The sequence below is a fragment of the Lampetra planeri genome, chromosome 13 (assembly GCF_965212315.1).
Source record: "Lampetra planeri chromosome 13, kcLamPlan1.2.h2, whole genome shotgun sequence".
In the NCBI taxonomy this organism is placed as follows: Eukaryota; Metazoa; Chordata; class Hyperoartia; order Petromyzontiformes; family Petromyzontidae; genus Lampetra; species Lampetra planeri.
This window is the reverse complement of record NC_136119.1, coordinates 1,555,898-1,572,051: the sequence shown is the minus strand read 5'-3', so window position 1 is coordinate 1,572,051 and position 16,154 is coordinate 1,555,898. Positions and strand designations below refer to the sequence as shown.

Here is a 16,154-nt window from a genome sequence, read left to right as displayed (position 1 = left end):
ACCGGTTCAGATAATTGCCACTGGCCGTGAGCGGGAATACAACTCTGGTCACCGGTTTCAGAGAGCAGCTCCCCACCATATGACGCACGTAACGTCGTCGTATTTGAGAGCTTAATAGTCCATACGAGTCCACGAATTGACGCGTCGTTTCGCCGCCGGTTAAATACACGAGCGTGGAAGTGGCAGGCGGCAGTCAGAATGTGGAAAGGGCGGCGGTGGCGTGCGCTGCCACGCTGAAAAGGGTGGATGTGTGCTGTACCCTCCGTTCCATACAGCGGCGCAGCGGGTACAAAAAAAGGCCTTTGAAAGCGCGCAGAGAAAACCAAGGGTGTTTATTTTTAGTTGAACGGAAGCTCGAAGTACAAGAGCGCATGGGAGGGAACCCGGACCAAACGGCGTCAATACTGATACACGGAGATGGGTTTCTGATGACGACGACGATGGTGACTGCGATTCCGAAAATGTTTTGGGAAGTGGTATAGAAACATTCAATATCTTTCCTCCTGCGAATAAGACAGTTGCGGTTATTTACAGACGGTATCCTGACACAGCTAACACATTCTGTCCCAAATAAAAAATACGGCAAAAATTATCACGCAATATTTGGTAATTTCCCTTCCTTGTAACAACTTCCGGAATTTTTTGTTGTACATAAAAGGGCCGAATGAATACCATTTAAAAAAGCAAACAGCCATCCAAATTAAGACGGATTTATTTATTTTACTATTATCGTCGGAATGGCATTCAAACTAATTAAGGGAATTTTAAATTGAATGTCAAACTGTCGCGAGTGCTAGTAGGCTACCATGAATCCGTGCCTCATTAAATGCCACTTAAAAAGAAAACTGCCACTTAAAAAGAAAACTGCATTGTCAACGTAGCCGTCAAAACTGATGCATTTTGGGCTGCAATCGTGGGCTCCCACCCGAGATGTCACCGGTCATCCTAAGTATTACAAGTTTGATGAGCTCAGTTCAGTCAACTGATGACTGCAACATTTTTATGAATAATAATAGGTAATTCTCAGTTTGGTTTGTCGCTAAAGTCAGCTAATACCAGCTCTTGATGATTACACAGAGATACTGAATATTATTCGGTTGTGGGACCTGTGACAAGCCAGGCACTATTTCTGGACGAAGAAGCGCTCGCTGGTCTTGTGGTCCGAGACCGATTGAGATGACGCCGGAGGTGGTTTCGGTTCGTGCCGAGTTCCGCGCCCTTTCCCGTGACCGCGTTCCTGACTTGATTCTATGCCGCCGTTTCTGTATTTCACTGTTAAATCTTATCTCCTTGCGGGTTATAAAATCCCCCCAAAATTTCTACTATTAACACGGAGGAACCGCCGACGGAGGCACCGCCGGACGCGTGCGTCGACACCAGCTTGAAAGCATCTACCCCGGGGACGCGCGAGCGTAGACGCAGTTGCCCCCCTTACCCGCAGCAAGCGGGGTGGGCGTCTGCGTCACGAGCGGTGACGGGGCAGAGCGTCGAATGGGAAGAGGCCGCCGCCCCTCGCCGCAACGCAGCGCGTTCACAAGCGGGGAGCGTGGTAAGACCTGGTTTCCGCAACACCCCACCGTCCCCCGTCCCCCACCCCCCACCCACCCACTCTGCCGTCATCCATCCTGGACTCCCGACCTCTTAGTCTGGGGAGGGCGCGAACCCGCTGCACGGCGAACAGCCGCAGCGCAATAAAGGCGACCCCCGTAATTTAAAAACCGGCTCGCAGCGTCACAAGGACGACATGAACTCCTGCAGCTGCGTCGTCAATTCCGGGTCCACCGTCTCCATCAGCACCTGCGGGGGAAGAGGACACGGCCATCGGTCAACCGGACAAAATTGCCACGCGGATGTCGCTGGTGTTGGTGCTCCATTCACGAGAGCTCCTGATGAGCTGCCCGAGTCACTTCACTCAAGGTCAAGAGGTCATCAGCTCATTGCCACCGCACGACATCGTTATCGCTTTCTTTCTGTTCGATCTCGAGGTGCTGATGTTGCCCCGTCAACAACAAAAGAGAAGCAAGGTCTTCTCTGCTCTTAGTCTCATCGTCACCACCGGCCATCTGGCCGGAGGTTGTTGCCCGGTCAAGACGTCCTTCAAGGAGCGCTCTCCTCCTAGTCACCATCACCACCGCCGTCGTCTGGCTTTAGGTCTTCCCCCTTGGTCAGCGACCTCTGCTGGGTTCATACTCTTAGGTTTTTTCTTTAAAGTCACGTAGGTAAAAAAGAAAATTAAAATTAATAAAAGTAAAATAAAAAATCACGATGTTTCGGAGGCAACACAAGCTTCCGTCTTCAGGTGGAACCGTCACAGCACGATTTTTTTTATTACTTGATACAGCAATCGTGCTGTGACGGTTCCACCTGAAGACGGAAGCTTGTGTTGCCTCCGAAACGTCGTGATTTTTTATTTACTTTTATGAATTTTAATTATATTTTTTACCTACGTGACTTTACCGAAAAAACCTAAGCGTATGAATCCTTGCAGTCACGAAAGCTTCAAATCTAGAACTCTGCTGGGTTGCGGCTCCATTTCCCCACGTAGGAAGTTGCCTTCCTCCTCCACCCAAGCGTCTCACATCACAACCTCCACCTTCCCGCTTGATTACATCAACATAATTTTATTTTTGACATTTAATATTTTACTAATTATTTCACACAAACACATCTTTTTTTTTTAAACCAGACATGAATACAATAATCGACACTCCTCTATATGCAACTCATTTTCCTGAGAGTGGAGATTTTGAGACCCACGTCTCGATGCCTGGGTGATGCATCTGCCCTCAGGGACTTCGCAGAGACGTGAAGACATCCGTGTGACGTGGGTATCTCTCCCCTGAAGCTAGCTACGCTCCCAACACTATCTTTACATCGGACACAGAAAAATTACCTCAATGTCTCAATAGCACAAAGCAGTGCGAAGTTTTTTTTTTTTTTTCTTCACGTTAAATCAAACAAAAATATGATATTTCGATTTAAAGCTTTCGTGACTGCAGGAATTCATCTTCTTGGTTTTTTCGGTAAAGTCACGTAGAAGGGAAGTAATAAAATAATAAAAATAAAACATAATAAAACAATTCTCACCACGTTTCGGCCACAACGCAAGCAGCCGTCTTCAGGTGAAGAATGAGAACCTGTCAAGCTGGGAGCTTATATATAAGCTGAGTTGGGGGGTGTAAGAAGAGCGCCTTAACAAAAGGATATGCACATCCTTTTGTTAAGGATATGCACATCCTTTTGTTACACCCCCCAACTCAGCTTATATATAAGCTCCCAGCTTGACAGGTTCTCATTCTTCACCTGAAGACGGCTGCTTGCGTTGTGGCCGAAACGTGGTGAGAATTGTTTTATTATGTTTTATTTTTATTATTTTATTACTTCCCTTCTACGTGACTTTACCGAAAAAACCAAGAAGAAAAAATTGATACATTTTGGAGCCATCCTGAACGTTAATATAATATATAATTATACGGTTATATAGTTTATTATTTTGCTATTATGATGCTATTTTAACACTCATATAATGATATTATGATACCATGATATTATTATGTGAGGAGAAATAGCGACGCTTTGGGAGCCCTTCAGCCGGTAGTGGCGAGATCGTGGCTGATAACAACGGTGCAATGGTATGTCACACAGACATCACATTAAATAAACACAACTATATTCCTGTGCACATTACGGAATCAGCCTGAACAGCATCGTACAATACATAATGTAATTATACAGTACAGCCTCATAATTTAATCATTATACTAATAAAAATACGTGGACAGTCTTAAAATTTAAAGCTCAAGAAGGGCCAAGTAGGGGGGGTAAATAAATAAATACTATTTGAAGCCATACAAATAAACACTGACTATTGAGCCATCAGCCTTTCCTTGGCAGCACAGAGGCTAAGCATTAGGGCTCAAAGTGATGGCAATGGCGTGTGCAGGCAGTGCAACTGCGTCGAGGCCCAGGCACTGGGCGACAAGTTGGGACCCATTTCGTCGCTTGCACCAGGGCCCCTGCCAGCAACGCTACACCACTGGCTCTCCACTGAACCTGCGAGTCCCCCTATGCCTGCGTTCTCCGTGTAAGTCTACGAGTCTCTGTGCGAAGCAGCATCTACGTAAATCTGTGAGTCTCTAAGAGTCTGTGCACGGGTCTCTCTACAGCGGCATAGCTATCGAGTGCGCAGGTTTGTGCAACAGCAATCAGCATCAATAGGCCAGCGAAGCCCAGTCGCAAGGGTACGAACACAGAGGTGGTGGGTGGGGTTAATTTAAGACACTGGGGGCCCCATTTAAAGTCACTCATTGCACCAGGGCACAATGCCGACCACCGCTAAACCACTGGACAACGGAGGACACCTGCTCCGGGCTGGTGGGAGCTTCACGCTGGGAAGGGGGTATGAGACCTGGAAGGCCTGGGGGCCCATGAAGTCCTGCTGGGCCTTCAGCTTGTCGTACACGTACTGCTGCAGCGACGTACTGTGCACGGGGTCCTTCATCGCCAGCTGCATCGCAAACGCAGCAGGGGCCCGGCCAGAGGAGGGGGGGGGGGCGGGAAGAGCCAGATGGGGAGAGAAACGACGTTAGCTGGAAGGCGGACAGAAAATAAATCCCCCACGCACACAAAACAAAGTGTAAGTGGAATCCTACTGAATTGAGTGGACACACTGGTGCACATGTCCCAGTTAAGGATGGATAATTCCACATTCCTATGACAGAGGCGGTAATTTTCCCGAGGACAACCACTGCCGACTTCTCCTGCAATGTGGTAGCCATTTTATTGACCCCCGGAGGCGATGGGCCGACTTGAAAATCCCATAGCCTGGGGGAAATGAACTCATACCGCTGTGTCTCACACACACACAAGACAAAGATTCCCCGTATAGCCTTAACAGACTGTAGGGGCAAGTTCTGTTAGCGAGCACCTATGAAGGCCGGCAAGACACACGAGGGGGTGGGTGGCCAGCACCACGCCCGGCCGCGTTTATCTCCCCAGTGGCGATGTTTACACATCGCACCAGGTACTCATTTGAGGCTGAATCGACCTAGGGGAGGCCCAGGACCGGTTCAGATAATCGTCACTGATGTTGGCCGTGAGCGGGAATCGAACCCGGGTCGCCAGGTTTGTAGCGCAGCGCACTAACCGCTACACTACCGCTCCCCACATATGCACACACCCACACATACGCACACACACACACATACGCACACACACACCCACACATACGCACACACACCCACACACCCACACACACGAAGCCCTATTGGCCAAGATGGGAGACGGACAAATTAACCACATTTTTTTTTATACAAACGTCATTTCATTATTATGTTTTAAACATTGTAAGTAGGCTGTGGATGAAATGCCTTTCATTAAATAAGAAATAATTTCAATAAGAATTAGGCTCGAGAATGAAAGCACACAGGAGAACAAAACCACTAACACATTTGGCTGAGATCCATGTCAATTTTGACATTGCGCTTCCACCGTCAGTGACTCGGTGGTATTTCAAAATTGAGTTTCCATTTAGAAACAATACCTTTACCCAGAATAATAGAGATTATACTAGATAGGAGGGTAGTCTATCGGATAGTTATTGTAAAATTGCGCCTGCATTTTATAACGTTTTCAAGCGTGTCACTCTTTTCCAGAAAGAATTGTCAGACACAAAGCTGCACTACAGCCGTTCCAGTTCACTATGCGTCTGCGTCTAGACATCATAACTGAAATAAAACCAATCTGTATCGGACAAGGCCTCTTGGATGTCACCTGTGTTGCCAAATCTTTGCATGGTAAACCTTGGCACTTGATTGGTATGATACAACCACAGGCAAGTCGTTTGGCAACAGGGGTTCAATGAATTATTAATTGCGGTTGTTATTCAATTTTCAAGTTCATTTAGTTTAACCAGATGGGAATAACTCAAGAGACCAGGATGATTCTCATTTGCAAGAGTGACCTGAATCACCAACATAACAAACGTAATATATATAAAGTACAGAAATGAACCAATATGTATACACTGCAATTGCTTGGCTCATGCAACTCCTGGTAGAAAGGCCTCCACTATTGAGGCCTCTGGATATTTTGGTCTACTGCTCCACGTTAACGGGACGTGTTTAAAACAAGTGGTTACCCACATTTCCCCCCACCACACGTGAGAGATGGGAATCCAGCCGGCGACCTCTTGATTGCAAGTCCGGCGCACTGATTGCTGCACATCCACTGCTCCCCGTCTCAATGTACACGTCGTCCTCTGATTTCGTCACGCATGCCAAGCCACTCATTCACGGAATTGGCCAAATGGCCCGATGTAGGATCCTCCTTTAAAGCAGCACAACAAAGGAAAAGGGGAATGCTGCAGCCCGTGGAGGCTTTCCCAGTTAGATAAAGAAGCGGAGTCGCGGTCCCGCAGCCGCTTCGCAGAAAACACACGAGAGAAAGATGCCGAGCTCGAGTGCCGACGGCTTTTTATTAAATGAACGCAAGACTTTGATGAAGCGCTACGCTTACGCGTGTCGACGAGCTAATTTAACGTGCCTCCCGTAATATTTCATCGCGGGATTCCACCAAGACGTTGTACACCATTAACGGCGATTAATCAGCTGTAATGTGTAAGTTTTTTGATTAATTTGTTTACAGCTTAATCGGCTTTTGGTTAACGAAAGCAAATGGGGAAGAAAAAGAATTGGCGTGGCCCGACTTGAACCTATTTTCTTTTCCTGTTGTTTATTTTTTTGTGCGACGTTGCTCTGGGCGTAACGATTCACCGGATAAACAGATGAACGTTGATTCCCGAGCAAACGACATTAATAGAATCCCATTTTGCAAGACGAAATGCATGTATGTGAATGTTTCACAACGGCCGTTCCATACCATGGGCGTTGCATACCATGGCAAAAAAAACATCAACACATCATCAACTAATACTGCCTTTAAAAGGTGCTGTGAAGAACGGACCAATGCCAAAAACGTCAACCGTGCTCTATTAAAACGGGAAACGGAATGGCGCAATGGTAACACTTGTGCCTCGTAGCAAGAAAGACCCATGTAAGATTCCTGACCCGGTCACCTTTCTGTGAGTGCAGTTTGAATGTCCTCCACTTTTTATTGTTGTACGGGTTTCCTTCCAGGTTCTCGGCTTTGCCCCATAGCTAAAAACCATCAATATCATTGGTCAAACATATCCCAATGTAGCAGGATCCACCGTGGCGAGATGTTAACTACCTCGCCTGGTATACAGGAGGTCATAGATTCGATCCAGACCCTGACAGCTGCTGAATATTTGGAGTTTGCATGTCTCTCTACCCGTGGTCGTGTTTTTTTTTTTCTTGGGGTCCTCCGGTTTTTCCCTCCACATTTATAAAACATGCGTTTAGAGTATTTGGCTGCTAAATATCCACGTGATAAGCCACTTCGTTAAGTTATCATTTGTGGTCAGGTCCCTTCTGAAAAAGAGCTATATAGCTTAGTGGGCCTTACCTGGTAATATGATATATATAGTTTAGCTTATTGAAAACAATATATTTGGACTCACTGTGGCTTTCCTGGGCAAATAATATATTCTATTTCAGAGGCCTGGTGTAATTGTAGAATTGCTATTGATACCGAGAGCTGCACATTCTGTGATGAAGAGCATTCGCATGATACGATTTTTTTTATTCCAGCCACCCACCAGATGGTCACTGTCACAATTTATAAATGTTTCATCTCGACAGACGAGAGACCATATGTTCCAGTGGCTAATAACTAAGCTCTGATAAATAAACACTTACATTCTCAAAACATTTCTTCAACGCTCACCATCCCCCTCGGGCCACAGCGCGGCTTCCCCCCTTAATATATGTATCGCTTACCGTGGACATTTGTAAGCGCGACGTTACTCAACTATTGACTGGGCACAGATTAAACTGTTAACCGCGAGAAAGAGAGACATTGCATTAACGTCGACCCGGCCGCACGTTCCTCCATTATCTAGTGAAGCGCACCAGAGTGGGTCAATGTGGAAGCGACGAGTCACCTGAGAATTTAACCCGTTATATCAACCTGCTGGGGGAGGAGGAGGGGAGGTGGAGTGGGGGATGGCGGTGGATCGGTGGCGGCGGCACAGATAGTGCACCGTGCTGTGGACCCAGGGTAACCCGAGCTCGATTCCCTGCCACCGCTAGCGCCAGTGGCGAGTGATTTCTGACCTGGTGCTGGGATTATCTGCCACCCCAACCTGTTCCCCCCCTCCGTGCCCACCCCCCTAGTGGCATCTTCATCACCTGCACTGACCAGTGTGGTTAAGTATGATCGACATGGAGAAGCCTTTATGCAGCGCTGATTACACGACGGGCTGAAAAGTTATTACAATCATTATACAACTCGCAAGACGTGGCAAACGGGAATTTCAAGAGCAGTTTGAAGTCGGCAAAGGGAGCAGGCTTGCAATCGGAAAAAAAACCTGATTGGAAGTTGGCTCGGCCCATCATCCCTCCTGGGTCGATTAAATAAGTACCGCTGGCAGCTACGTCAACCGAGGTGGTCCTATGGCAAGATTCGCTCCCTACCATAGAAACGTGGAATGTCCACCACTGGTTCCAGAGCTGTAAAATAGGAGATGGGCACCGATACCTCAATGCTCATTTGAGCAGGAAAATCGCTTTTGACGTTTCTTCAAAGAAAGGCAACTCAAGTTCTACCACCAAAAACCCACCACGAGGGATACACGGCCATCGTTAATCAAGGTGCACAAACGAGGGGGGGGGGGGGGGGCGGCGAGTTGTGCCAGATTTGTAATTAAGAGCAAATCTTCCGGCATTAATCTGGAGCAGATTAGGGAGTTCAAGACGCTGGTGCGCAGCTAAAACCCACAGGTTGATTGGCAGGGCCCAGAAATACAGTCGGCGTAGTGCAGTGAGAGCAAGCTGCCACGACACCACCCCTCCTGTATATTTAAATATTTATTTACAAGTATTCACTGACGCACGCACAGGACAGTATTTACAACGGGGAGCGTATGAGTGCGTGTCACATTGTGTTCCCTTTTCACATATTGAAATGAGACAGCTAGGAGAAGGAACGGGGGCTGCTCACGAATGGGCCTGCAGGTCTGTGAGGTCTGTGCCGTTGAAGTGGCACAGTCACTCCACTCCGATGCACAAAAAACAAAGCGCCCTGTATAGCCTTGAAAATCCATCGGGGCAAGTACTGTTAGCGAGCCCCTATGAAGGCCAGGGTTGGGTGGCCAGCACCATGCCCGGCTGTCTTTGTCCCCTAGTTTACACATCGAACGAGGTACTCATTTGAGATCGAATCGACCTCGGGGAGGCCCATTACCGGTTCACATAATCATCAATGGTGTTGGTCGTGAGCGGGAATCGAACTCGGGTTGCCCGACTCGTAACTCAGCATGCGAGCCGCAACACGACCGATTCCCCCATACAAACACATCAACATGCATGAAAACACATCCTTGGACACACATGCAAGAACACACACACTCGTATATCACGGTGCGTCTCCTTTGTCGGAATAAACATCTTGCGCACACGCACTCTTTTCCCGTGCTTCTGCCAGCGTTGTTCTTGTTATTGTAAACATGTGAAGGCGCGGCAGATGTCAAAAGGCAAATGAGGATCTATTTACGAACAAAAATACATACAAACAAAGCAACGTGACATACTGCTAAGTGGCTTTTTGCGATTGTGCTGTGACGTGCACACTCGGCACTCTCTTCTCTCGCTAACCGGCACGAAAAACAGCTGCTCATTCATGTTGCTCAACCTTCACGCCCACACGTCGTTTCGGGTTCACATTTGTTTGGGAATTGGCGATGCGAAGGTAAACCCTCGCTGTTCGAAGACGTGCCACACGGAATACCGCTCGGCAAACACGACTCAAAAGCACCTGTGGACTTCATTGTGGGTAACGCATTGTGTAAAACACAAAAGCGGTGTTACAGACAAAACTGTACAACATTTTCGGTTTGTGGCGAAGTAAATGTGCTGCCAATATTTCCCCCATTAATTTTTCTGCTGGAAAACTGAGGCTTCGTAAATTACCAATCGTAAATTACTCTTTCAAAGGCCCCAGGCAATCTTTGCTCGGTGAGCCCCTCACTCCTCTTTGCTGCCGACGGACAGTAGGCAGACAGTGGGCAGACAGTGGGCAGCAGAGGAGATGTTAACTTACTCACCTGGTACACAGAAGGTCGTGGGTTCGATCCCGACCCTGATGCCTGCTGTATATTTGTAGTTTAAGTGCCTCTCTCGCTCTCTCTCCCTGTGGTTGCGTGGATTTTTCTCCGGGTCCTCCCGTTTTTACCTCCATATTTAGAATCAAAAGGTGAGTATTTGGCTGCTAAGAATGCCCACATGATAAGGCACTTCGTTGGGCTATCATTTGTGGCCAGGTCGCTTCTGAAACAGCTATATAGAGCTTTATAACAGTGGGCCTTACGTGATGAAATAAAAAGTTAGTTTCAACCGTCTCCTCTTTAAATAAAATAAAAATCACAATTTACAAGTCCATTCCCCATGATGCACAAATCCCACTATTTTCTACACAGCTGTGAGATGCGGTTGCTTATAGGTCTTCTATGATGGTCTTTATAACAATCAATAGAAAATAATGAAGATGTCACGTTGTGCTCAGTATAAATATGAGCAAAACAAAAGTTGCATATGGCAAGTTTGTAAAACCATACGTAATGATTGTTTAGATGCAACTGCAAACCCGGAGTACAAGTAGACCTGGGAAATTAATGAAGGCGTGCAAAGGAGCACCAGGATCAAAATGATACAAACAAAGAGGCTGGGAGTTATTTTCAAAGACTGAACTTGCGAATGTAGAGGTACATCGCGATATGCTTCGAGAAGGTTGTATAATTATCAGTGTTTGTGAGTTGCTACAACGCACACATTGGGGAAAAAAACAAACACTGAAAAATGCGCAAGGAAGCACGGGACGGGTGCACGTGTGAAATGACACCGCGAGATCGGAAGAGGAATGAACGCGCAGATCAGAGAAGGCGCGCAAACTCGTGACGTTACACGGAGTGTTCAAGAGAGGTCAGCCGATTGAGCAGCACACGGTCACTAGAAGCAATGACGTCCAGTGGTCGAGGCGGGTTATGGAACAGTAGGTTCAAGGAGGGAACCCGCGTCCAAGATGGGGCAACGCGATCAGCTCATGTGCGGGAGTGAAGTGGATCGTGGCATCGGTGAGACCCTTGAGGGATGTCGATGGCTTGGAGATACTTTCATCCAGCAGTGGCAGACTCAGCATGACAAGATGATGATCTTCTTTCATACGGCTGATGGAGATGCATTGCAACAACTACAATTCCACATTCAGTTAGTCAAGCCAAATAGCGGCATCAGGAGCAGCGGAGTGTATCGCTGCGATGTCAACTTCATATGTGTGGATCGGGCATTGCATGGTTGTATGTTGTATGGTCCGTTCTGGATGACCAAAGTCACACACTGGAGACTTCCTTAATTTTCCATCTGTGCAGAATGAATCCGCATCTGCCATGGTTTGTGCAGTGAATGCAGTTTAGGGTGGACCATGAGCTTCGCGCAAGATCAAAACCAGGGATCTTCTGCGTTGGGTTTTTCATGAGATGTTTGATGATGATGATGACGTTGCACTGTATACGACCGTATAAATAATAACCCATGCCACTATTGTTAAAAACTTGCAAACATATCTTCACATGTAACCTTTCAAAAGGTGCGTTTGTGCGATTGAGATCAATTGCACAGCTGTGATGGCAAATTGTCAAGGGAAGTGAATAAATCATGGATGAATCGTGTTTCATATATATACAATATGTTTGCATGTAAATTAAAAAAGAACAACATTTTACTTTTGAAAATGAAAACAAACCCCCAGTGGATGCACTTAAAAACTTTTGCCGTCTGATCAATAGAACATCCAACAATGTTTGGATGTTCATCCTGCACAACAGGCATTTGCCACTAAGTGGCGTGTGTATACGTGCGCACACACGCGCACACAGACACGAGAACAACAAAGATCCCTCGTATAGCCATAACAGACTGTTGGGGCAAGTGCTGTTAAGCGAGTGCCTACAAATGTCGGCATGGCACACGAGGGGGTGAGTGTCAGCACGACGCGTGGACGCCTTTGTCTCCCTAGTGGCGATGTTTACACTCTGCACTAGGTACTCATTTGAGTTGACCTACGGAAGGCTCAGGACTGGTTTAGATAATCGTCACTGGTGCCGGCCTTAAGCGGGAATTGAACTCGGGTCCCCGCACACGTAGAAACACGCGCACACATACATACAAACGCATGCGCCCACTTACAAACACGGGCATACACGTACGCAAACACACTTGCACACAAAGTCAAAGCCCACATACACACACAGGCACGTGCACGCACGCACGCGCACGTACATGCGGTACTTCCAAGTTCCTCACATCATAGAGGTCCGTGGATAAAGGTGTTATTTTTGGCAGTGAAAAGGACGGATTTCATAACATGTTTTATAACGTGGATTCATTTTCAGCTAACGTGTTAAATTCGGCTGGGAATGGACGTGAAACATGCAAAAGATAAAAGCGCATGCCAACACCTCTGATTTGCCTTAAACGATAATGACGACGTCACGTCAGTCGACACGTCGTCGAATTAATCATCCAATCGTTACACGCGAAACTAAGCGGAACGACCTTAAGGCGAGTGGACAGTTGGCCTGCACTTGGGACGCTAGACAGGAGCGGAAGTTGTAGGAGACAGCGAATGCTGGCCGACGTTTTCTGTACCTTATTACGACAATTTGCAAAGCCCGCTACGGAAATTACCTTCTGCGGAATAATAACTGATGGGGGACGTACAGTGTCCTGCAAAGAGTGATCAATTCCCGGGCCGTTATAAACATAATTACGCTTTCTATTTAAACGGGAGTTTGCAAAGACTGTAATTATCATCAAAACCATCTTTCAGACTGGCAGAATAAAATAAAAATACAAAGTTAAAGGTACGCCTATTCCTATATTCCCTTTGCAGATAATCATTTCATAATTTTAGTGGAGAAATTAGCCTTTAAAATGACAATTAACAATTTGTAAAAAATAAAACAGGGACGCGTGACGCACGTGATTTTTCCACGTCGAAGGCGATTTATTGTGCCAGCACAGATTCCTGGCGCTAATTACCGCGCGTGGCGCCTCCACACAATTTCTTAACCTCGTGTTCAAAGGATCCCTCGTTGGGTTTTAACTCATCGGTATCATTTGCATAATAAGCAGCGAATTCGTATTTGGGTGTATGTACGTTTTGTTTTTACAAGAGAATTCCTCCTAGACCACCAGCTTTGATAGACGAGGTGTTGGAATTTTGAGAGAAAACACTAGCTATTTTCACCCTATGTAATTTGGCTAATTCGTACTTATGGACCTGGGATGTTGCTTATCAGCTCGACCACTTTACATTTGCCTGGCGCAAGCGGTACAGGTCTGGTTTAAAAAAAACATTCAACTGTTTGGCCGGGCCGAGACCATCAACTTGCCACCCCTCGGAAGCCGGTTTAATCAGAGGGCGCTTGTGAAACCCAGATTCCACACCTCCAATTAGCATGGTTTGTGCATAACAAGTTCTACATACACACACAAACTAGCCAACTCAAGATCTTGGCGGTGTGAGGCTGATACGCAGGAGCCGCACAGCCACCATCAGAGGCGGATGGCCATGAAAGGGGGGGGGGGGGGGGCGGCGAAGCGGCACAGAATCAAGGGGGGCGCTCACCAGCTTCTTTCGCTTGTCTTGTTCCGTTGGCTGCTCCAGCTCCTCTCCGAAGTGAACCTCTTCCACGGCCATGATCAGTCGGCTTCCGGGGGAACGACACGCAATTATCACCGTCGGGAACAAAACGTTAGCGTCTAAAGCGAAGACGACGATGATGTCCAAAGACGATACGTGTTAAGAATTTATAAGAGGCAGTCGGGCAGCTCAGGGGTTTGGACAACTGAGCTGTCAATGCTGAGATTCTGGGTTCAAATCCAGGCTTCTACTGCCTGAGTTGATGGTCTCAGCCATTTCCACCAATGATTGCACAACAACAAAAAACATCGTGTGAAGTTATGTTTTACTTGATTTGACTAAGTGAAAAAAATAATTGTCTTGGCGACAATGCAATAAACATCCCGATAGCTGAGTACATGAGAAAGTCTCATCAACCCTGGTTCTTGATATGACGTCACTTGAAGGGATGTCAGAAGTAGTTCTCTGATATCACATTCCACATGCATTTCTGTGACATGAGGCTATGCATTGCTCTGCAAGTTTCAAGTTATTAATGTATTCTTTAACTTACGACATGACTTTGATAACACAATTGATATGGTGGCCAAAATAGCAATTTTCTTTTAAATAAGTCTTAGTCAAAGTGTCGCTATGCATGAATAAGCATTTAGGTGGTGGCTCATCCACATTGGAGATGGACGGATAAACGATCGTGTTTTTTTTGCAGGCATAGGGCTCTCTTCACGACGGCTGCTATGCAAATGCAGGGTGGCCGCACTATCCTCGTGGTGGCGGGATATTAACTACCTTGCCTGGTATGCAGGAGGTCGTGAGTTTGATCCCGACCCTGACGCCTGCTGTGTATTTGAAGTTTGCACTTGTCTCTCTCTGTGGTCGTGGAGATTTTTCTCTAGGTCCTCCGGTTTTTCCCTCCACATTTAAAATAAAAATGCACTCAAGAGTATTTAGCTGCTATAAATTTCCACCGAAGCCACTTCACTGGGCGATCATTCGTGTCCAGGTCGCTTCTGAAAAAAATAACTATACAGCTTCATGGGCCTTACCTGGTCAAATATAATTCGTTTAATAGTTTAATAGTCGTTTAAATCCCCACGTCGCCCCCTGCCACTTGGTCCCACCCCCACCTTACTCACTCTCTGTAGGCGCCCCCGTCTGGGTCTTCCATCATGATGTCGTGCAAGGCCTCGGCGCAGATGTTGACGAGGCCACAGAAGCGGTCCTGGACAATGCTGCACAACAGCGTCGGCTCAGAGTCGCACACACACGTGTGCATGTGCGTTCCACACGAAGCCACCCATCGTTCCACCAACTCACGAGTCGCACACGCGCGATATACACACGTACATACGTATGGAGTCACGCGAATGATTACAGATTATATATGCAATGATGCATACAATTATAGATTTAAACTTGTTTTTGATGCTCATGATAACACCCGTCGAATCATGATAATAATTTCATTTTATAAATCGTCATTTATGCAATTGTGCATACAAATTATATTCGAATGAGATGCTAATGTTATATTTTGTGTTTGTCAGGCTAATGGCCAAAAAGAAAACATTTCCGGGAGAGATAAAAAAAATATATACAAACGATTGCAAAAAAACACAACACTCAAATATTTTTTTTACAAGCCTAGCATTCACAGACATCCAGTTTTAAGGTTATTGAAAAATATATATTTAAGGTGATTTTAGGAATACCACTACAGCATCATCCTGATTTCTCCAATACCATTGCGGTGACAAGTCAGCAATGAATTCTTGGTTCTTTCGGTAAAGTCACGTAGAAGGGAAATAATAAAATGTCGAAAATCTATTTAAACTATTTTTGTTGTCATTACCAGACGTGTAGCTACAAGATGAGAGCCGTTAAGATTATTGGGGTTGAATCGTCCTTTTACACGAAGGGAAGAAGTTCACTGAGGCATGGACGGACCAAACACTAAACGTGTAAATGTGCAAGTCAAATTGTTGCAATGTCAAATGAGGACTGAACTTGGCATTTTTGTATTTTAATAATTTTTGTATTTGTCGAGCTGGTAGAGGAAATTATACATTCCCATGGCAGAGGCAAGCATATCCATCGAACAAACCATCGATTTTATATGGCCGAGCAGAAAGCGTTTGCTACTCGCTGCGGAGGTTCAAGATTCAAATCCAGTGGCCCCCTTTGTCGTTACTGCAGTGGTGCAGTGCACAAACCAAAAGAACACCGTCCGCTTCTGCACAGTGGAAGTTAAAACATCCCATGACGCCGTTCGCAAGGGTGGGTGCCACTGTGCGCCGGTATCATCGTGGTGCAAATTTGAAAGAAAGAAAATTAGCTGCAATTTCACTCAGTTGGAATTTACATAGCAATCAGCG

General features: G+C 46.3%; 1 protein-coding gene across 2 annotated transcripts in view; it reads right to left on the bottom strand.

The window, feature by feature from the left end:
- Positions 1 to 1,609: 1,609 nt before the first annotated feature.
- IPO11 (importin 11) overlaps positions 1,610 to 16,154 on the bottom strand; it is an 89,702-nt gene continuing 75,157 nt past the window's right edge. For both annotated transcript variants that reach the window (XM_078599818.1, XM_078599817.1), the window contains exons 28-31: positions 14,916 to 15,011; positions 13,765 to 13,846; positions 4,409 to 4,507; positions 1,610 to 1,797 (exon numbers count right to left, since the gene is read on the bottom strand). In XM_078599818.1, coding sequence (XP_078455944.1) covers positions 1,732 to 1,797; positions 4,409 to 4,507; positions 13,765 to 13,846; positions 14,916 to 15,011 — 343 coding nt within the window. In that variant the 3' untranslated portion in view covers positions 1,610 to 1,731. The remainder of the gene's footprint in view (positions 1,798 to 4,408; positions 4,508 to 13,764; positions 13,847 to 14,915; positions 15,012 to 16,154) is intronic.